This window comes from Octodon degus, unplaced genomic scaffold (assembly GCF_000260255.1).
Source record: "Octodon degus isolate 3935 unplaced genomic scaffold, OctDeg1.0 scaffold00043, whole genome shotgun sequence".
NCBI classification, from domain to species: Eukaryota; Metazoa; Chordata; class Mammalia; order Rodentia; family Octodontidae; genus Octodon; species Octodon degus.
This window is the reverse complement of record NW_004524619.1, coordinates 533,071-556,906: the sequence shown is the minus strand read 5'-3', so window position 1 is coordinate 556,906 and position 23,836 is coordinate 533,071. Positions and strand designations below refer to the sequence as shown.

The 23,836-nt window shown below is 36.3% G+C and overlaps 1 protein-coding gene across 1 annotated transcript in view; it reads left to right on the top strand.

The window, feature by feature from the left end:
- Nucleotides 1-23,836, top strand: part of Kcnh8 (potassium voltage-gated channel subfamily H member 8) — a 393,302-nt gene that overhangs the window by 211,649 nt on the left and 157,817 nt on the right. The window contains exons 4-5 of the mRNA XM_004631594.1: nucleotides 4,770-4,897; nucleotides 10,609-10,849. Coding sequence (XP_004631651.1) covers nucleotides 4,770-4,897; nucleotides 10,609-10,849 — 369 coding nt within the window. The remainder of the gene's footprint in view (nucleotides 1-4,769; nucleotides 4,898-10,608; nucleotides 10,850-23,836) is intronic.

The following is a 23,836-nucleotide window of genomic DNA, read 5'->3' as shown; positions in this document are numbered from 1 at the left end:
AAAAAAAAAGAAATGTGCCAGATTTGTTTCATGTCTACTGCCATTCTAGTTTAAATTGCAGTCATGTTTCCTTAGATCTGCTGAAACGGGCTCTTGGGTAGTCTCTTTAAAACCTCTTCATTTTTTCTATCAATTCACGTATACAGTTACATGTTATTTTAAGATCTTGAAAAGTTTGTATGCCACTTTACTGTTTGAAATCCTGCTATGGCAAAAGTTGTTAATTATCATCCAGAGCTCATTGGCAAATAAGATTCCCTCAATTTACCAGTTTTAACAGGACACGGGCAGCCTAGCTAGAGATAGAGACTACACTTCTTGCACTCTTTTGTGGCTAGACGTGGCCATAGAGTGTGAGCAATACCGCCTAGTGCAGCTTGCACTTTCCATACAGAAGCTTCTGGTCACCTACTTCCTCTTCTGTCATCCCAAGGAGGGAAGATAGAGGCTTCCTGCAAAGGATGGCACCACCATTGTAGAGCACCAATGTCACCTATGCTCCAGGAAAAGAAAAAGATATACACTCACGCAAAAAAGGAAAGGCAAAGAAGGAGGAAGAAGATGAGAGTGAGAAAAAATCAAGGTGTTTCCTTACCTGAGCCACTACACATACATTATTAATGATCTTCTTGCTGGAACAATGACTAATACTTCTTCATTACACTTAGAATTGGGAACTAACAGTTTAATGTGGCCGTGAAGCCCTTGCCTGGTCTAAGGACTTCTACCCGCCTTCACATTCCCCTTATCCCTCTTCCCATTTTCTTTCTTCTAACTCTTCAAGATTTTTTCAATTTCTCCAGCATGTGGAGCTCTTTTCTACATAAGGTGTTTACACATTTCATTTGTTCATCTTTCTCTCTTCTACACTTCCCCCTTTTCCTAAAAATATTAACTTTTCAGATTTAAACACTAACTCATCCATCTCAAGCATTTGATGTCCCTCACCACCACCACTGCGAAGAATTTTAGCAGATCGCATTGCCAAATAGTCTACTAGTTTACGTACCTTTTTAGTTGCAAAATATTCTTACATAAAAGTCATACATATATTCCGGTAAATCATCATATCTCCCAAACCCAATTAAAGCAGCAGGATCTCACTAACGTAGTTATTAAAACACATAATATCCAAGCTAGAGACTGTGTCTCTCAGGTGCTTTTGCAGCTAGTTGCTGTCATGTGCTTATGTATAGTTTTAAAACAGTTATACATTTCTCCAAACGATATATTGTTTAATTTTGCATACATCTGAATATTTTTAAAGGCATTGCCATGTTTTTGTGATTTTTTTTGCTTTCATCTGAGTTATATGTTTTTATATATTTCTATATAAGGAGGAACTGTTTCATTCATTTTTAAGTCTGACATAACGCAGTTTGAGTGAATTATAATATTCTATGCCACACCTATACCAAATGGATATTTGACTCATCCTAATTATGCAAATATACACAAATACACATGAGTACATTCTGTATATATTGATGTTTGTGTATCTATACAACTCACACATATTACTGTAACAAATATATTAATATCTTTTTAAAGAATGAGTTACTCTATTTTGTATTTATGATTTTTATTTTATTCAGGAGTCATAGTCTAGGACCATTTCAGATTCCTTTCACTGCTTTGGAGATTTTAGAACCATATGTAGAATGATTCTCAATCCCAATCTTACATGAGAATTAAATTGTAACTACACATACTGAGGAATGTTCTTTCTTCCATCTAGAGCCAAGACGAAGATAAATATGTGTCTTTAACATTTCCGTCTGATGGGCCCTATATTCTGATGATAAAATTGCTATTGCTTGCTTTGGAAAGTGGCAGCTGTTAATTAGAGTTGCTCACTAAAAGGGGAATTGGCTCAGGGTCATAAATATCTTCTCTGCTCTGTTTTGTAGCTAGCCTTGTACTTTGACTTAGCATTTCAAAACCAAGTAATACTGCATAAGCAGTTTGCTGACCTTACACATTTCTGTAGACATTGCTTTACAACTTCAGCTGTTTTCAAATTTAAATACAATTAAAATTAGTCCTTTGTGTAGTAAAAGTTACATTCTCAAGTGTAATTCACAAGAATTCTGTATGAATCAAAAATTTAGCACACAAAAATATGACTTGAAGTTTTGGCAATATATTGAAGCGTTAACTATGAATTTTTAAAGAAACTTCTCCCTTTGATATATTTTTCCACTTTAATATGCTTTTAGTAATTTATATCTGTAGCATATTTTAAAAGTTTAAAATGTGGAGTAGAAAGTGAGCAATTAAAGAAAACTATAACATCGTAGTAGATTTTGCAGTGGATAAAATGCCCTATTTGTTGGCCATTAAAGCATCTGAGGTGGTGTGGCAATAGAAACATCACTAGAAGTTCTCTAGCTCTGAAGTCCAGACTCAAAGGAGCACGGCCTATTCCACACAATATGTGTGTGACATTCAGCAAAGTGCTGTAGTTTCCAACATGGATGGAAGTTATTATGAGACTTGTGGGCATCCCATGGGCTTCAGGGCGATCTCCTTCCAATCTGACTCTGCCCATTGCATTGACACTTGTAGCTATATGATATGTATTAGACTTTCAGGTTTCTCATCTGTAAATAAAGGGACTAACATTACTCCCATAGATATTGGAGGACTAATTGAAGCAATACACACTGAGGATCTAGAGCACAACCCTGATACATTGTAGCCATCGTAATAGTTACTATACTTCTCCAATGTGGGAACCAAGTCCAACTGTCTTCCTAAATGAGAGCATTCAGAAAGAATTCACACTAGAGAGAATTGGCAATGAGACTTAGACAAATATTACATTTTACTTTTCACATGCTTTTCAATCATTGTAGTACAAATATAATTTATTGGGATGAAATTGTATGTTGATTAGTATACCAAATAAACACTAAATGTTTCTTAGTGTAATATAACTTCACTATTTATTTCTTTTGAACAATAAGACTTTGTTTTTATTTTTGTTTTTGCTTTTTGTATTTAGTAGAGTCTATAAGGTCTCACTACACAGATCAGACTCATAGTAATCCTCCTGTTTTTAGCCTCCCAAGCACTGGGATTACAAGCGTGCCCTGCCACGCCTGGTCTCAATTGCCAGTCACAGTCTCAGTGTGCCCCGGAGGCAGGGCCAGCATGGCATGTGCTGCCAGAGAGGAAACCACCGTCCCTGTGCTTTGCCTAAGAAGGAGCTTTAGTCCGCTTAGCTATCTAGCTGGCCCTGACAATAAGACTTTGGGAAGAAAAATAATATGGCTGGTTTCTTACCTCATTTTGCTAAAATAGAGTCCAATTAGATTACAGATTTAAATATTAAAAAAATTTTAAATAATTTTAAAAAACGTCAAAAATTTTAAAATAAAAGTGTAAAGATATCGGAAGAAATTTGCATAGATTTTAAAAAGTGATTTTTATGTGAAAAAAATTTAGCTATGCAAGCTGTAATGTTTGAACATCACAAATAGATTAATAAGTTTGAAACACAAAATTTTCAAACTTTCAGACTATATATGTAGACATAAAGTAAAAACTTGGGCACAATTTTTGGCAGTATGTATGATTTGAAAAATGGACATTAGTGTACAAAGAGTTATTACAAATAAGTATTATTTTAACTTTATTTACTTATTTATTTGTGGCTGGCTCAGCCCACCCTGGGGGTGGGGCTGGTGCAGCATGTGGTGCCAGAGATCGAACCACCGTTCCTTCACTCTTGCCTAGGCTTGCCTAAGTGGGCACCTTCGACCACTGAGCTATCTCACCAGCCCACTATTTTAACTTTAAAGTTGACAAAAACATTATTTGATCTCAGAAAATTAAAGGAATGAACAATAAATATTTTAAGTACACTCATTTATATCCATAATTTTAAGAACATAAATTCAGATTATGACATGATATTTTACAACTCACACTGTTAGCATTCAAATGATATTTTGCAATTTGTATATTTTGGGTGATGTAGACATATCCATTCACTTGCCCTAAGTATAAATAACTGTAATTAAATTTTGAATTTCAATATAAAAATTCAAACTACATACTTATCACTGATGGCTTCTCAGTTCACAAATGCAAAGCTCTGTGCCTTCAAGAGTTTTCACTGTAAGATTTTCTAAGCTGATTTTTCTTAAATCCCACATCATTTTTTTTCTTAAATCCTGCATAAAAGTAAATATTCATGATAGAGAAGCAACATAAGTTATAAGGTTAGTTATAGCTTTTAAATGATTGCTGTTATCTTTAAAGTCAATGGGACAGAACAACAATGTAGAGATTTGAAACGATTTACAAGTTATTTTGATGTAAATAAGGTAATATGTAGATAGATTTTATTGTAAACTTCAATTTGTATAAAGAAAAATAATTATAAATATGGCCATAACATATGTAATAGAAATTATCTTTTAAAATTATGCAATCAGGGAGGTGAATACTTCTCCTTAAAGCTTCTCTGAGCTATTTAAAAGTTCCTGTATTTTCTTGTACATTTATATTGTAAAGAAGTTAATACAGTTATTTTTACATTTTTACATTATATTAATCATTTTTACACTGATTATAAAAATGATATAAATTATAAAGGACTAAAATTACATAAAATTTCACCAGTAGCCTGCAGAGCATTTTAAGTGTCCTAAAGCACAAACATACTATGTACTTTTGAAAGTGAACTGTCATCGTATGTTTTTGAGATGAATTGATGCAATAAATGCATTGATATCTAAATGAATTTTACTTTCCCCTAGACAAAGCCAAAGGAAGATCAAGAGCAGGAACCCACTTCGATTCAGCCCGGAGACGGAGCCGAGCTGTCCTTTATCATATCTCCGGGCACCTGCAAAGAAGAGAAAAGAACAAACTGAAAATAAATAATGTAGGTGATATGTGTGTACACTGTGAATGCTAGAGTTTTCCTTAGTGGCAATGTTTTATTCACTAAAGATAGGCTCCAATTACTCATTTATTGGCTTTCATGATTTCTTTCCCCACTTTGATTTGTGCTTGCCTATAAAGAACAAACTTGGAAAGGTCAGCAGTCATGAGACATTTCTGTAATAAAAGTGCTTAATCATAGGGTTTTCACAGCAGAGAGATTAGAGCATTACTGAAATGTAGCACAGTATGGTTCTGGGGACATGCAAATGGGGACGGACACACTGGTTACATTGGTGAGGCAAGGTTATGCAGAAAAAGATACAGCATATTCACAGTGTGTTGGTTAAAATTTTTCAAATTTAATTTTAGTTTCACCTATTTTGCACTTTATGTAATTTCCCTTAATGCTTTTACCCAGAAAGATTGTGAACAAATCAGTTATTATTCCTTTTACAAATTGATATTTTATACGAAACACAGTTGCAGCATTAGATTTGAAGTAGTATGCTTTTATACTACACTGTTTTGCAAGAACGTCGTGCTTTTAGGAATTACAACAGGGCTGCTTTCTGAAACCTGATGTTTATCTGTCAAAAGCCCCAGAAAATAACTGTGCCTATAAATAGTGATTCTTTGCTGAATTTTACGTGGCACATAGCATCGAGGATATCACATTTAGTTGAGACTCAGTGCAGACTTCACGATCATTGAGATATCCAGAACAATGCCTGTTAAAATGTACGTAAGAAAGTTAATTTTTCAAATGATGTCAATGTCACTAATTTGCAATATAGGCACATAAACACTTATCTGGGGGTTTTGCAGCTGTGACTGGCAGACTGAATACTTGGTTTAATTTGCCAAAGAGTTAAGGAAAGCAACTAGAGCTATTTTAGGTTTGATCTACAGTAAGACCCAGAAATTCTGGGAGTCATGAACATAGAGTCTTTAGCATCTTTACTTTTACATCAAAAGCTCTGTATCTACCTAATTTTGTATGCAACTGTTTTGATTAAGATAGATCTTGCATCAGTCAAGAAAATATCTGTCTCTCACTGACTGTTGTAAAGAAAGATGCACACACCTAAAGTGTGGAGAGCTGATATAGGAGGACTGCACCCAGGTTTTGCTTCATTCTGATTCTTTTCTGGAAGTCAAAACAAGATGCTTAGGTTGATTTATACACCTAAAACCATAAGCTATGATCTTGCATCACCTCAGAGAATGACATAGTGGTTTTTGTCCTTGTTGTTTTTTGACTTAATATGAGGGTTTTTCTAGGGGCGTCTGTACCCTAGTGCCACATTAATTTCCTGAGAACCCAGAAAGAAACCTAACGATGCAGACCACTTCATCTGTGGATCCTTCTGGTTCTTATTCACATTTCCTGCAAGTCTCCAAGTCAGCCTTGGTCACAATAGACAAGTTCCTGGAAGAAACAAAGATACAAGCAAGTCTTCTAGCTTCTAGTTGAGTAGCATCATTTGGTTGAGAATCATTTAAATGTTGCAAGCAAGTATCAGTAAGCTTGAAAATTCATGCCCTCAAACTATTTTCCCTTTATATTTAATACAGTACAAAACACTACTTCAAATTTGACTTAAAAAACTCATAACTCGCACTACTTAGCTATTGCTTTATTTGCCATCTATTCCAAAAAACATAAACATTAGGGTGGAGCATTAAAATAATACATAGTAATTAAGGGCATCTAATCAACACAATGAATCTGATAACTACAGTAAGTCTTCTGAAGCAAAGTGTGAGAGCAATTATTGTTCTTCACCACCCCTTTTCAAGGGGCAGAGTAGAAGGGCAAAATAGACAGGTGTCAGAAAGAGAGAAGAGAGAAAGGAATTGACCTGTGATAGTTTATTGGCTAATCACTATCTGAATGGGTTCTGGCTGTAATGACATCTGCATATATGAAAAGAATTTCAATATCTTATAGCCGTAGCTATTTAAATATATTTTAAAATTCCTTTCACTTACTTCATGTTGTTTAAATCTTACATCCAGTGAGTACTAGGCATATTTTTATTAGTTCCATTTTAATGATGGGAAAAAGCCCAGCTTATTCAAAATCCTGAGTGAAGCAGCACCAGCTAAGGGACTCGGCCCTTAACTTTGTGACTCAAGGCCTCTGCCTTGCCCCCTCTCCTGGGGCAATTCTTCCTTGGAGCAATTCTGTGCTTCATCCAAAGACAAATGCATGGATCAGGCCATTGTCAGGGCTTGAGGATCAGCACGTCACCCCTGAGTCCTAGCTTCAACTTTTCCAGGTACATCTTGGAAAAAGCACTTACTTTCTGCATTCCCAGATTTGTTATTCTGTCTATTAAATCAGGTGATGGTGCAGGTGTTCCCAACACAACAAACTATTATAAAGGTCACATGAGAGCCTGTGGAGCTTGAAAGAAGTGCCATAAAAGCAAAAGTATGGTCAGCAGGGGACTGTGCTGGTGGTCATCAAAGACACGCACTGCACCTGGCTTACCCAGTGTGGTTAACTAGAAACAGTTTCCTCCCTCTTTGTTGATTCAGGGATGATAGTTTCAAAGGAATGTTGCAAAAATACTTTAGGAAAGAGCTACCCTAATTAGTCATTGGGGTTAAAGATTGTGTTTCAATAATTCATAGGGTAGAGGCCAAAGAGTTAAAGCAAGATTGGTACTAAAGAGATACGCTTCAAAATTAATAAGTGCTGTATACCTAAGATCTGGACAAGTTGGTCATATTATTTCTTAGGCAAAATGTGTATATTATAAATGCTATGACTCCCCCCCTTCTTTCTAACAGCACAATTTTACAAAATGCACATTTTTTTTACAGTTATGTGAAATTTTCTTCCAGTCAACGCAATTTTGATAAAATTTAGAAATACTGTGGTGGGAGTACAGGAGCATCTATTTTTTTCACCAAGATAATTTTGTAAATATATGTGAAGGTGTGAGCAATGCAAAATTTAGTGTAACCTGAGATGTACTAAAGTCAGTATAATTTTAAAATAATGTTTTAATTATAATTACACAATTTTAAATAACATGCTTTAAATAACCTATAAAATGAAATTGCGTGATTAATTTTCTAATTTGTGGATATAATGAACATATCACTGAATTTTTATATCAGCACCATTAATTTTTTTATGTAATCCAAATAAACACTTGAGCTCTGGAGTTTTTGAAATCCTCAACGTAAATTTGCTTTCCCTTTCAACAAAATAAATTAGTGATATTATGGGGATAAACTATGTAGCTAGAAAATGAAATGCTCAGCGGCAGGGTTGGATCCCTGCGTGCCACGCTGGCCCTGCCCCTGGGGTGCGCTGAGAAGGCAACTGAGACTGGGCATGGTGGCGCATGCCTGTAATCCCAGTGCTTAGGAGGCTGAAAACAGGAGGATCACTATGAGTGTGATCTGTGTCGTGAGACCCTATAGACCTTGTCCCCCCCAAAAAAAAAAGAAAGAAAGAGAAAGAAAATGAAATGTTCCCCATAGCTTCTGATAATTTCTTATTGTAGTAAGTATTAAGAAAAACAGGTACTGGAACATATCATGTGCTGTAATATTTAGAAGTTACCTGTGGACCTTGAGAAGATGAATATCTGGAAACCTCACCTCTCTCTTCTGTGCATCTACTTGGGTTTTGATGTGAACCCCTGGAATTTCTCTCCTTTTTTAAGTCTTATGCCAACGTCCACTGTTCAGGGCCAGGGAGATAGCTCAGTAGAATAAGTGCTTGCCTGGCAAGCGCAGGGTCCTGAGTTCAATCCCTGGTACTGAAAAAAAAAAAAAGAAAGAAAGAAAGAAAGAAAGAAAGAAAGAAAGAAAGAAAGAAAAGAAAAAAAGTCCACCTTTAAAACTTATTGCTCAAAATCTGAATATGAGATAAAACACACAGGTCAAGTCTCAAAGAATTGTATTGTACTAAAGAGCCACCTGGAAATAGTGAAACCATGGCCGTCATGAAGTACTGGCAGTATAGGGGCTTGTGTAAGCTGAGGGAGCACATTCATAGGAAGTAGGAACCAGAACTAGGGATGCCAGACAGTGAGCACTTTAGTAGCAGATAGCAGAGCTACAGTGTTGAATCACAGATCATCACCACCAAGATCTAAGTCTTCCCGGACTCCCTTACTGCTTCCTGAATCCTCAGCTGTGTGAGGGCTCCATGAACACACTATATCAATCTTGCCCTCCATCAAAAATTGAGACAAAAAGCATCTCTACGACCTGCAAGTAATATGGATTGCAGAACTTTTAATTGTCCCGTCAATTCAACTTAACTTTCAAATTTAAGTTCTCATTACCCAGCCTGTATTTCTCATTAATTGAGGTCAAAACAAGGTCTGCACATAGCTGGTCACAGGCTTTTCAAATTTCTACATACAAACTTCGCTGGGTCTTCCTTTTTCTTGTAGTAATAAGGGAATTTTTCATCAATCGCACTTTGAAAGTGAAGTGCTTTTTCAGTTATCAAAAACTCCAGCCTGCTATTCTTTTGCATTTAATCAGCTGCACCATACTTTTACCTTCCTCTTACCATGACGTCAGTATAAGCCTTAAGTAACTGCTGCTCACTTTCTCACCTACCAAGAGCTGGCCACTCTCAGACCACATCCACGCTGATCCAAGTAAAGAGATTTGAGGTTCTAGGTGGAAGACTACCAGCGTGCACAATGCAAGAGTGCATGTTGTAAGAGAAATATAAGCAACTGTTCACAGTTGAATATTCAAAATCTCTATGCTTTCTTTAAAAAAAATCTTTGCTGACATGAACCGAATCAAATATATTCTTTAGATAGATTATTCTTTAGATAATGACTGTCGTTTACAATCCTTAAGAATACAGAATATCCTTATGGAAGTAGGCACATTGACGCACCTTTGTGTTTGTAGTGTGTATAGGGCAGAGGATTATAACTTGTCACTGTGGATATTTTTGGGTAACATTGTAGATGATGGTCTTTGTTTTTTAATGAACATGTCTGGATTACTCAACATTCATGAAGAAATTCTGCACATTCCTGTTACTTATTAAAAAAAAAAGTCCCTGCTTAATTTCAGTACAGCTCTACATAACATCTATGTAATACATCCCCAGATAATTTCACGATTGTGTGGAAGTCCCAGAGTGTGGTACCCACACCTGAATAGTACAGATCAACCACCGAATGCAACCTTGCAGTGTAGTCAATATAGGAAGTAAAGGAGACACATATGAGGCTACTGCTAGTGTAACAGTCAATTTTAATTGTTTAAGTAGGAATACACTCTGAAATAGCAATGAAGTTATAAACCAGTAATAGTCATTGTCTTTATTATATACCACTGCTCTATATATTTGTCTATATTTTTATATAGCTGGTAATGCAGTAGGTTTGTTTATAGTAGTGTCACTGTAAAATGTGAATAATATGGTGGGCTGCAACATTTCAGTGGTTACAGAGTCAGTAGGCAATAGGAAAGCTTTATTTCTATTATAACCTTCTGGGACCCCATCCTAGATGAAGTCTGCTGCTGACTGAATCAGGTACTTGGCACATGACCCAATATATGCCTCAAGTCGAAAAGTCCCTTGTGAGATACATTGACATGGCAAGCATGGCTGGTCCTCCTCATAGAAGTATGTACTTATTGCTCTGGGTTCCTTGCTTCTAATATTATGGTTTTTTCCTCCCTTTCTCTTCTTGTCTTTCTCCACAGAATGTTTTTGTAGATAAACCAGCATTTCCGGAGTATAAAGTTTCTGATGCAAAAAAGTCCAAATTCATCCTATTACATTTTAGCACTTTTAAAGCTGGCTGGGACTGGCTTATTTTGTTGGCGACGTTTTATGTTGCTGTGACTGTACCTTACAACGTTTGCTTTATTGGCAACGACGACCTGTCCACAACTCGGAGCACAACAGTCAGTGACATTGCAGTGGAGATCCTTTTTATTATAGGTAAGAACCAGTAGCTGGTTTCCTAGGAGATTTTCATATGGGAATTCAGACTTTTCTGGGGTGAATTGGAACTAAGATCATTTGCATGAACATGACTCAGTCTGAGGTGCAATTTTTGGAGAGACACATATGTGGATTTCTGAAAACTGCCTCTTGTGTGGTGCCACTGTTCCTTTCTTCGAAAGGATCTCAAATGATGTTCTGTGTTTCTATACTTACTTTGGCAAAATGGGGTAAGAAAAGACTTAGTGGCTCTTCTGTTTGTCCTTTCACCATCTTTCACTGCATTAACTATGTGGAGTCCGAGACGGGGCTTGGTAGAACCCACCTGGAGCACTGGAATAGCCCTGAGTGCATGATTCTCCATTCACATTTCACTATTGTGTGGAAATCACAGAGTGCGGTACTCACGCCTGAACAGTACAGGTCAGCCACTGGATGCAGCCTCCTGGTGTAGTCAGTAAAGGAGACATGTGACGCTACTACCAGTATAATGCTGCATGTTCTTTTATGTGAGTTTTTATTGTTTAAATAGGAATACACTCTAAAATAACAATAAAAATATAAACCATACCATTTATTGTTACTTTCCAAGTCCTTTCAGTACGCTGATAGTTGTTTCAGTAAGTGACATGGCTGCAGAAATGAAGGGTTACGTAAGTCGATTGCCATAAGCAGTGGGTATTCGGTTTTAACTGAAGGAAGGACCTCAATGGATGTTTCCAGGGATATTTACTCAAGTTGATTGAAGACCTCAATTGATGCCGTGTCTGTCCCAAACTTGTAAACGTCCTCCTATTGTCCCGTCTCTCACAGCCTAACACTTGTTTGCCCATATAGAACAGATGCTGTGTTTCTCTTCAGGCTTCTGTTATCTCCCTGCACTGGTATTGGCCCTACTCCTTCACATGACCGTGGTAAACAATGCAGGGCACACCCTGATTGGAAAAATGAGAGCACATTTGGGAAATAGTTCAAGCAAGTAGATGAACAAAGACACGAACAGTAAAAATTCGAAGAAAAGAAATAATTGAGGCAGATCAAAACCGTGCCCCAGTGGTGATTGCTCATTGCAGTGAAGCTGTGCAAGCTCCAGGCCACTACGGGTTCTCTAACAGTATTGGTGCATGTTTACTCCGGATGGGTGTGAGCACACTTGGTGCCTTGTCATTGCCTCTTTTGGGTACTCTGCTCAGGGCCCTGGAAAGACCCCAGTTTCCACCCCCAAGTTGACAGCTGTAGTGTGTAAAGCCACTAGATGGCATTGTTGTCTATTAGGTAGTTTCATAAGACTATGAACTCAATTTAATTTTTTAAATTAAAGATGTTCTTTGTTTTAAAAGGTATAATCATACAAAGATCTATTAATTCAATGTTTCATGGCAAATGACATCTTTCTGGTTTGAACAGGAGTTAAGGATAAAAATCATAGATAAATTGAATGCATTTAAATGCCAATCCATAGTGATTTTATATCCTCTTACTCTTATTTTGGATTATGTTCTCCATGACCTGGTCAGATTTCTGATTACTTGGTTGATCAAACCATATGTGCAAGACCAAGGTTTTTTCCATGTAATGACTAATTGACAGATTTCATGTAATAAGAGATGTATCTGTTTAATGAATATTTTATCATCTGTTTAAGGTTAATATTTTCAGTTCTGCCAATGAGACAACATCTTACCTGACATTTTCTCTGGATATTTGAAGTGGAAAGGAAACAGAAGTCCTGTCTAGGGCTACGTGCTCATTGGTAGATGATGTCCTCTTTTCCTCTATGGGAATTCATACCTATGAAAGAGATATTTTATAAATTTCTCTTTGTCTCAAAGACTTCCTTTGTCTTCTGAACTGTTGGGGACCATTTTGCTCCATGCCAACTACACTCAAAATCATCTGTGTTCTCTCTTTTCTATGGAGCCAGGCAGCAAGTTGTCTATCCAATAGTGATACCCATCCATTACCAGCTACATGACAAAGGAATGGAAGTGTGGTACTATTTTTATGCAGTTTAGTTTCTATAAAGATTACTTTAGGGCTGGCCAGATAGCTCAGCAGATGAAAGCTCCTGCTTAGGCAGGAACAGGGACCAGAGTTTGATCCACAGTGTGCCATGCTGGCCCCACCTCAGAGTGTGCTGAGATGGCAATTGAGACTGGGTGTGGTGATGCATGCCTGTAATCCCAGCATTTGGGAGGCTGAAAATAGGAGGATCATTATGAGTCTGATCTGTGTAGTGAGACCCTGTAGGCCCTGAACTAAATACATGAAAACAAAAGATTACTTTAGAATTTCAGATTTTGGTCTGCCAATTCTATTAGTGTCACTCTTGCCTGGAATTCCTATCTTTATGAGCAGTAAAAACATCCTTACTCTTTTCTGCTCTTACCTTCTTTTACTCTTTCTTTAAAAATTATAAAGTATCTGAAAAATAGATTAAACTAACATTTCTCAAAATGAATTTCCCTGAACCTATTTTCTATGACTTGTTTGCAAAGTTTACTTCAAAATGATTTTTGATGAATGAATTAAAATATGAGGAATGAAAAAGTGCATTGTATCTTTACAATACTAACACAGTGTTTGTACCATTTAGTATTTATTAAATTTGTATGTGTGATTAATCTAAATGTCTTTTCAACATGCTACTTACTTTCTATTTCAAGAATAGTGTTACTGAATTGGAATCTTACAATCAATTGGTTCAGTTTTAGAAAGATTTGAGAAGGAAAGCTTTTTATACAGTTAAAAGACAATGCCTTAAAATATTTTATTTGCACCGTCTATATTAACCAGTATAATTATTTTTAGATGAAAAGAAATAATTAAACAAAGTATTCATAGATGAAATTAAAGTCAAGAAATTACAGATGTCTTTTGAGTATTCACAATATACTTCAGCATTGTAAATCTTTAAGTAATCTTGTGAGAAAAAATCTAAGGCTGATTAATAGAGCATCTTGCTGGATTTATTTTTACCTCAGAAATCATTTCTCCACAGACTACTTAGTTATATTCTTTTTGGCATGACTAACTAAAAATCATTCTTGCCAGATAGTTTTACCATTTTTTTTTAAAAAGTGTCTGAGTATAATTTAGTTAGTGAAAACAAATATGAATAGTGAGATCGAAACTCTCTTCTGTCCTCGCTTACATCTAAATTAAATTAGTTTGTAAACTGCATTAGTTCTCTAAATCAATAGGGTGTGATGCTTGGCTGAGTTACAAATTCAGCCAATAAACTGAGGGGTGTTAATTTGAAAACCGTCCTATTTAAATCAGCTCCTGATTGGAAGTCTTACAGAAACTTATATGAGAAGTAGCATAATGTCTACTTGATCTAATTTTTCTTACTTTGTAGGTGGGGAAACAAGTGCAATGATATTCTCAAGGTTGCATAACTGATGGCAGATGAAGGTCTCTTTATTGGAGCAGGCTTCTTGCTCGTGAATTTATAGTCAGTGTGATTCTGCTGAACAATTTCTGTTGAGAACAATTTCACTCAACTTGCTTTCTTTATTTATAGTAATGAGGCAGAAAGTGAGAGAAGGAAGGGCCAACTTGAATCTCTGCAACCTTGCTAGCAAAGCTGTTGCGTGCCAGTGACAACAATCATCTCCCTCGTTTCCTTAGTAAAAACTTAAAGAACCTAACTTTGTGTAGGCAGCAATATCCTCAGATCAATATGCCCAGACCTAGAAATAAATTATGAACTCCCTCACCTTAGCCTAATTTTGGGATAGGAGTGAATATGTGCTAGTTTTATCCAGTAGAACATAAATCTTTCAGAGAGGGGACTGCTTGAAATAGCATGAAAAAATTAGATGAGTAATGGAAAATATTTTCATCCTCATTCTTCTCTTTATTCCAGAGTGCATGACTGGGGAGGGTATGATGACTGGAGTCATCTTTTAATCTTTGGAAAGAGACAACAAGACTGTGATGGCGAAGCAGAGTCTGAGCTGTTGAGTCTCTGAACACTTCCTTGGGCAGTATAAGATGCTCCTTCTGTAGGGGCTGATGCTAATAGTATATTCTGTTCAAATATCTATATCACCAGAATACAAACACACATCTCCCAATTAAGCATTTGTGACCTCCTTTTCCCTGGGCCATTTTGGAGTCTCCAAGCTATATCCTTTTTAAGGACTTGCTTTTTTTTTCCATTTTATCATTCCACGGTGAGCCTACTTAAGAAGCAGTTTGCTCATACTTACCTGCTATTATAGCCAGAACTGCTTAACGCCATAGATTACACCACAAAGTTATGACTGACTGGCTTTGACTCTCTTAGAATCCCTCAGGAAAGTCAATGTCAACGGAAGCATGGTATTTAATCGTACTTTTAGTTTATTGTATATTTACTTTAGTCATCATTCATCAAGTTATTTAATAGGACTTCCAAAACAACAGAATGAAAAGACCAGTGATGGAAAAAATAGCTAAAAGCATAGCAGCTTAGAATTTTCCAGAATTGAGGGGCCAGGGAGATGGCTCAGTAGAATAAGCGCTTGCCTGGCAAGTGCAAGGGTTTGAGTTCAATCCCCAGTTCCGCCAAAAAATAAAAAAATAACAAAATTCCAGAATGGAAAAATGCATATAAATCCTGAAATCAAAAGGCTATTACAGGTACTAAACAGAATAAATGAAGACATTTCTACAGCCAAACAGTGAACAACAATGTCAATCATAAAGAATTAAGTAGAAAATGTTAGATTTTTTTATAAGGAAAGAAAGTTTACTTACAAAGAGTAAAAGTTAGACTGAAATTGGATTTCTCAGCAATAACAGCAGCCAAAGACAATGATATTATCTGACTAACAAGGAAAAAAAAAATACTCTTCATTGCCTCACACTCCTCTTCTCTTGCTTTCTTTTCTTCTTCCCTTCCTCTCTGCCTCCCTTCTTCCTTTTCTCTCTCCCTCCCTCATTCATTTCTTCCCTCCTTCCTTTCTTTATTCTTCTTTCCTTCCATTTTTAATCTCGCTTTTCTTTTTCCATCTCTCTAATGTTTTTTTTTCTCTCAGTTTACTATTCTTCAGGAAGAGTGACATAATGACATTTGAACAAAACAAAGCAAAACAAGTTTACCACCCACAGAGTCTCACTAAAAGACCAAAAAGGGCCTGGGGAAATAGCTCAGTGGCATAAGCACCTGCCTGGCAAGCACAAGGTCCTGAGTTCAATCCTCAGTACCAATAAGCAAATAAATAAATATGGAAGAGAAGGAACCTAATAGGAAGAAGTGGATCCAGTATAAAAGAGAGAAAAATAAAATAAAATAAAAACTGATAAAAATGTGATATAAGAAGTTAAATTAATTGTTGGATGAAAAACTGATGCTGGATTTGAGAGGGAAAACAGTAAATCATATCAGATACTGGAAAAATATATTAATATGTTTCTTAACTATTGGAAAAAACATATTAATATGTTTATCTATTCTAAATAGGGAGACATTAAAATTTTAAGAAAGGGAGACCAAATGAAAGTAGCAGGGAGATAAAAAAGCAGGATGCTGTATTTCAACATGCTCAGAATAAAAGCAATAAGACCGGACCTAGAAAATATTGAAGGAGGTATTTCAAGTAGCTGTAGATATTTCAAGTAGCTGTATGTATTAAACATTTTAAAATACCTATGTGAACCTTAAAAGAATGAAATGATTAATGATTTTCAAACAGTCATGAGAAACAAAAAAAAAGAAAACATGAAATATGAATCCCAAGAATAGGAAAGAAGACAATCACCCAAGGAAGAAAAAGATGGGGATTAGAAGATGAAAAATAAAAAAAGTTAAAATAGGAGTGATTATAAGAAGTAAACAAATTTAGTAACTGGTCACTCTTCTACTAAAAGAAATAATATTCAAATAGATTATTAAGCAAAAAATAAGCTACTTATAGAATTAGAATTAATGTAAAATGACTCAAAGAAACATAACAATGGAGAGAAGAAAGCTGGTTACACAAATATTAACCAAAGGAAATAGAAATACTAATAAAATATATAAAATTTAAGATGTATTAATAATTAATTAATAATTAAGTACAAATATATACATATATGTATGCATATTTGTATATAAAGTTATGTGGCCTAAAATATATAAAATATAGTTTGTGATAGAATCATATGTACTCATTTATACAATCAAAAGAATATTGAACTATTTAAAACTGTATCAAAAAACTGAAAAGTCAGGAGAACGGACGAACATAACTGAGAATCTCAGTGTCATGTCAGCAGGATTCCTCTGTGCGGGCCCCAGTGACATCCTGGGCTGGGTAACTCTCTGTCATGGGTACTGCAGCCTCAGAACTGATGGCTGTTTAACAGCATGCCTGTCCTGCACCCACTCGATGCAATCGCACCCATGCTCAAATATGACAAAAAATTGTCTGTAGACGTTGTCAGCGTATAGAGCTAAGATCAGAAATTATTGCTCTAGACGGCAAACAAAACCGAGAACAGTCTGGCAATATCCGATCAAGTTGGAAATGAACCTACTCCAGATCTCCTCTCAGGTGGAGGAGTGCTTGAGGATGCACATGGAGAGCTCTGTAAAAGACTCACGGGGGCACTGCGTTCTGAAACAAAGCAGTGGAAGCAGACTCAGTGTCCATCAGCAAGCAGAAGCTACACGCCAAGTATCTGTGGGTGCATGTAGCAAAAAAACTGTAGAGATTAAGGAACCAGTTTGCTGAGACTAAACGAACACTGCTGCCTATCTTTATAAACAAAAATTTGCAGTTAGAGCAGTCACAATCTCTTCCATATTTCTCTTGTTTTATTTTTTTTATTAGTCCACACTTGCAGTGGATAATGATTACATTTGTTGTGGGGAGTTGGTCATATACATAACACATGTAAATTGTTTTTTTCACCTTCTACCTTTCCCATCCTTCCCCGTTCCTTCCAACGCTTGCAAAAGCTTTATTTTCATTTTCTCTTCCTTTTTTCCCCACACCCTTTCCAAAATCTCCTATCCTTCCCTCCACCTCTTGTTCCCCTTCTCATTTGAAAAAGCCCTCTCTGCTTCCTATTATCTGTCCTTTATTTTGGTGTTTAGGTTATGGTTTTTGTTTAACTGCACTCATGCAATATTCAACTTTGTGTGACTGATTGGCATAATATTACAGATTCAAAGTGCAATGGACATTCACCTACAAAACCTTGTTGCTGCATAGCACTACATCAACAGAACTCAGTAGTTGTTGGAAAGAGTCTAAGCACAGCAAAACCAACCATATTTATAATTGGGACCTTTATTATTTTATTTTATTTTATTTCCATAATTTTATTGATAAATAGCAATGAGACAGTTTCAGATCAAATTGGAAGGATGTTTCAATAATTAATACATTGCATACATTCCTCCCAGTGGTTAATTGCTGTACAAGATGCTTTAAAAAATTTACCAGTCCCTCATCTAAAGCTCAGGTTTCTAACCCAACATCCCTTTATTCATAACAAATGTGTTGTAATGCCTCTTTACTTTCCACTTGCTGCAAAATAGAAAGTGATTGGCTTTAAAGAGTCCACATAACACTTTAACTGCAGTTTCAAGAAGAGCACAAAGAAAAACATTTATGATCATTTCCCACTTATTTCAATGTATAAGGACTGTATCATAATACTACCAAAAGCCAAAATGAGATAAACACTTGCACTTATCATAAACAAATTCAAACCTAAGAGAATTCTATTTTCTTTTCTTCTTTTTTTCCCCCTGTATTTTAGGACAGGGTCTCCAGGGTCTCACTATGTAGATCGAACTTGTAGTGATTCTCCTGTTTTCAGCCTCCCAAGTTCTGCGATTATAGGCATGCGCCACCACGCCCAGTGTCCATCGCAGTCTCAGTGTGCCCCGTGGGTGGGGCTGGCACAGCAGGCTGGGGATAGAACCCTGGCCACTGTGCTCTGCCTAAGCAGGCGCTTTAGTCTGCTGAGCTATCAGGGCAATGCAGGAGAACTCTACTGAAGAAGTAAAAGCAAATTAAAAGAGCAAGAGTACGAACAGACACGGAACGAGAACCAGCAGGAGCAGAAGTCAGTGAGAACTCATCTGTCTGTGACAATAAAAATAGAGAAATAGCTAACTCGGGGAGGCATCGTATGCTAAGACAGATCTGAGAAAAGAAGAAACTAGGCACTCTGGAAAATTCATTGGATCTCATTTCCACATATAATGCCCTACTGTGTAACTCCTGTGACTAGACCTGGGGTCAGTTACAAAATATGAAAGAGACCCTATCCTCCTCTGCCAGGATAATTGAACGAGTTGTGGAGTGAAAGATAATCACACATTGGATGCACCATCCGGCTCAAAAGTAGACACTCAGCAGTCATTGTGGAACTGCAGACACTCCACATATGTTTGAAAAACATTTTTTGCTTAGTGTTATTTATTTAAGGTTATGTCCTTTGCTAGTTTAAATAGCTCCAGTTCACTGGGTCACAGTGGGGCCAATATTGACCAGAGATGGCATGTTAGAAATATATATATGTGTTTCACTTTAATTCAAAATCAGTCCTACCATCATTTGGTGTTGATTTAGTGCTTTTTAAATTCCAGTTTACATATTTATAATGACTTTACTCCAACTAACATGAATAGAATTCCCGTTAGTGCTGCATGTCTTGTGAACATTTCTCCACATTTGTATTGTTTCTTCTTTCTTTTGTTTATAATGCTTTGTTATTAACAAATACTTCTATTATAAGTCTCCAAATTTTGCTGCCTCAGAATGTCTATTTCTTCACACTAATTTTATTATAACCTTATGATGCAAATAAAGCAGGAATATTAATAAACTGGGAGAAATATAAACAGTTTGCACTACATATAGCTGGTCACTGTTTGAGATAGGATTAAATGTTTCATTTAATTTTTATATTTCATTTGTAACATGGGAAAATTAGTAAGTAGTATCATTGTGAGGATTAGTGAGGTAATTATATCAAGAAGTGAGCTCATGCACTATTCAGTCAATAATGAGGATTGTTGTCAATGATATTTCAAGGGAGAAAAGATTGCCTTCCACCTTCTTAGATGCTCTGGCTGGATCTGACAGTGCAGCAGAGACAGGAGAGATAAATAGGTGGAAAAACACGCAAGCTCTGTATTAATACTTTTATGTCCATACAAGAGCACCAATAAAGAAAAAGAAGAACTGAAGAGGGCATTAAGCCCAAAAGCTTACATACATTTTTAACAAAAGGACACTAAATCATGAAACTGTGCTGAGACAAAGGCCCTTGGGCTATGGGCAGTAAATTGTGGTCCACTGACTAGGAAACTGCTAGAAACTTATGGAAGATCTTAGTTAGTTTAGGAGGTGTGTTTCTATGGGTCCATTTTGGCATAAACTCCAAGTCATAAACCATAAAAATGTTCCTCTCTTTCTGATGTGGGCATGGCGTCTTTTCTGTGGGAAACATGATTTCCTGGGAAACTGAAATGAGAGGAGAAAGCCTGCCCCGCATCTGCCCTTTTTCTTGGTATCTTTAGGTAGAAATAGTTAACATGCTAATATACATCTTTGGGTGTAGGATTCTGAATCCTTTCAAAGCTCTCAAGCCCACATCTCTCATTTGTTGTAATATAAGTTATGTTCAGAACACCTACATTCTTTCGTACTTACAGAATATAAAGGTGCTAATTGTGAAACTGAGGCACAGCAGATCATCCAACCATTCCCTAGCTATCAAGAACACAGGTATCTGGAACTCATTTACCACTTAAGAGATGAGAGCTTTCTTTAGATACTAACTGACTTGGCTTAGTATTCTTTCTGAAGTGCCAAGCAAAGTTCTTTTAAATATCACTATTCTGCATCCACCTAAGCCAAGCTTCTTTTATCTGCAAAGCACTAAGGGACTAGCATGGCTTGAATGATCGATCCCACATTATACTCGTGTCAAGCTACCCAGTATCCTCCCTCTCAATTTCTCATCAGCACTTCTGTGAACAAGGAAACGAGCTTATCTCTATTTCATGTCTTCCACTGTTTCTGCCTACCCAGTTCTGCTGGTGCCTGAAAGCTGGGTTTCCAGTAACAGAAGTCCTAAGATAATGGCCCAGTCACTAGCATTAGAGCAGCTGGGATTTCTTTCTGTTCAAGAACTTCATAATTTGCTGGATGAGTTCAATCCTGGTAGTACTTACAAATACATGTTTGTTTTATAAAATTTTCCCCCAATTTTCTCTTCATTGTACACATATGTGTGCATTCTTCCATTTGATGTGGAATTGAGGAATTTTTTTATATATATTGTACAACTCCTTCCATATCAATGATCACTACTTTCTAATGGAGACTACCCAAAAAAAGGGTGGTTTAACTCTGTTAAATTCTGTGTCTTTTTCTATCATGGCAAGCTGTGTAAATTTCAGTGGAACTTGAAAGAGTACAGATATTCCATTGTTGTTTTATTGTACAAGGAAATCATGATTTATTATAGAGTCATTTTCCTAAAAAGTGAAAAGATATGTCATTTCGTTAATAAAATAATACTAAAGAAGAAGACTTGGATACTCGAGGAAAATGTTTCTAAAAATAAAATTGAAATTTCATCACATTGGGAGAATTGAATATTTGCCCTCTGCCTTACTTAATTTTCTCACTGCTGAGACAAAATGCCTGACCCCCAAAGTTAAAGAAGCAAAGATTTCTTTAGTTCACAGTCTGTAGTGCTTTCAGAGCTGGCTGGCTCCAAGGCAGGGCAGCATGGTGTAGGGGTATGGCAGGGGAGGAACAGTTCATGGTAGGCAGCACAGCAAGCAAGTAGCAGAGAAGCTGTAAAGAACTTGCAGCAAGGATAATGGCATCCCTCTTTCTGCCTCTTGCATTCTATCTGGCCTACTTGTACCTACCCACTCACGTGCAAGGTGGGTCACCCTTAATCTTAGCTTTGCACCATGAACCAATGCCAGCATCACATCCCCAATCCCAGCATCATATGCTTTAGATCCAGCCACCTCTGAACAGCTCCTCCTATGGCCATGGGAAGCTTGGGGTGGGGGGAGATCTAGATATAATGCATAACACCCTGGAATGGCTTTGGTGTTTTAATATTCTTAGACTGGACAATTTAAAATTGTGAATACTTGAAATAATTTATCTTTTACAGTGTGAGCATCTTCTTGCTGTTCTCCTTCCCTCTTCAGTCTATTTTTTCCCCTTCCCTGTGGTTTACAGACTCCCACCTGTTTTTCCTTCAATGTGTAAGTGTGAGTTGAACAGAGACTCGCACACACATGTGCAAACTAGCATCTCCACTACCCAAAGCCTTAAGCAGGTTAAAGAGAATCTGTCCAGGTAATTTATTTAACCGCTCACACTGATCTTCCGAGTAAAAGTGAAAGTAAAATTAAAAGTAAAGGTAACATCTTGGGACTGGGGAGATAGTTCAGTAGAATAAACGCTTGCCTGGCAAGCACAAGGGGCTAAGTTCAATTCCCGGTTTTGAAAAGAAAAAAAAAAAAAGCAAGCAAGCAAACAAAAAGAAAGAAAGAAAGAAAGAAAGAAAGAAAGAAAGAAAGAAAGAAAGAGAGAGAGAAGAAAAGATAACAACTCAAGAAGGAATTCATAGTTTTGAATCACTTTTGACCTTTCCTCCCTGAGACTACTTACAACTCAACTATGAGAAAATTCAGTGTCTATGAGTATATTTGAATACAAATGTTCTCTATGAATATTGCAAGACAATATGTTTAAAATTTTGAATGAGTGGAATAGATTGTATTGAGCTTTAATCACTGGCTAGAAATGAAGTAGCGCTCACTAGGCTACTTTCAGTGTTTTTCACCATAGAAATTTAAATCTAAGAATAAAACAGTACTTTCACAAAAACCAGAAATTTATCCTGCTACTTCAGATTCCCAGTAAAGGGTAACATAGTCAGTGTCTTATTTCAAAAGTGAAGAGATTATTATATTCCCTGGGAAGAAAAAGGAGAATACATTGATTAAAAAAAAAAAAAGGAAAGAAAGAACTGCTTCCATTGTTGCTATTAAGAATTCCCAAGAAGTTGGCTTAAAAGTACCTACTTAAGCAAAGGCTAAAAATACATATAGTGTATCAGTTCAAGTTCTGGCTTCTTTAGACTTCGCAGAATTCTCAATGGCAAGATGAACAATGTGGTAAATAACTATTGAGCAGATACCCACCATATGGGATTGCTGTACTTTCCTTAACTGTTTGAAACTACAAATCATTGTTTTCCATTTAATTGGTTCAAACACAGCAATTGACATTTTCCTTAGTCTAGATATAATAGGCTCAGGTTTGAATTTTTTTTTTTTTTTTTGGAACCAGGGATCGAACTCAGGCCTTTGTGCTTGCCAGGGAAGCTGACCCACTGAGCCATCTCCCTGACCCCTCAGGTTTGAAATTTGAAAAGTACTTTATTCACTACCAATTCCTAGTAGTCAGACACATAAATTCTTTCAAATACCCCTCCCAGTCTTCACCGTGAACAAAACCATACCCGAGGTTCCCCACAAATTTTTGAATTACATTTTTAAGGTGTTTTCTTTTAATTTATTCTCTGTCCACATAGTATGTCAATTTTGTAAACTTTTAAAGTTAAATAGTAGAGGAAAAAAATGCCCCTAAGTCACACCTGTGGTGACTATCACTTTCATATTAAATCCTTCTCTCTTTTAATTTACTTGTAATCATATTCTATGCCTTTTGGGGGAATTTACCTAATAATAATTTTAATATCATTATTTCTTGTTTCATAAATATTTGTAAACACATTTAATAGTTGCTTAATATTCTATAATGTGAAGAAAGTGTTTAATCATGTCTCAACTGTTCCATATTTAAGATGATACTTGGCCACCTAAATAAAAAATTACAAAGAACATCTATTAAAATGCATTTATTCACTAACTAAGGAGATATGTATATTGAGTAACTATTAATTACCTTGCAGTGTTCTGCATGTTAGAGATGAGGCAGTGAAGCCAAG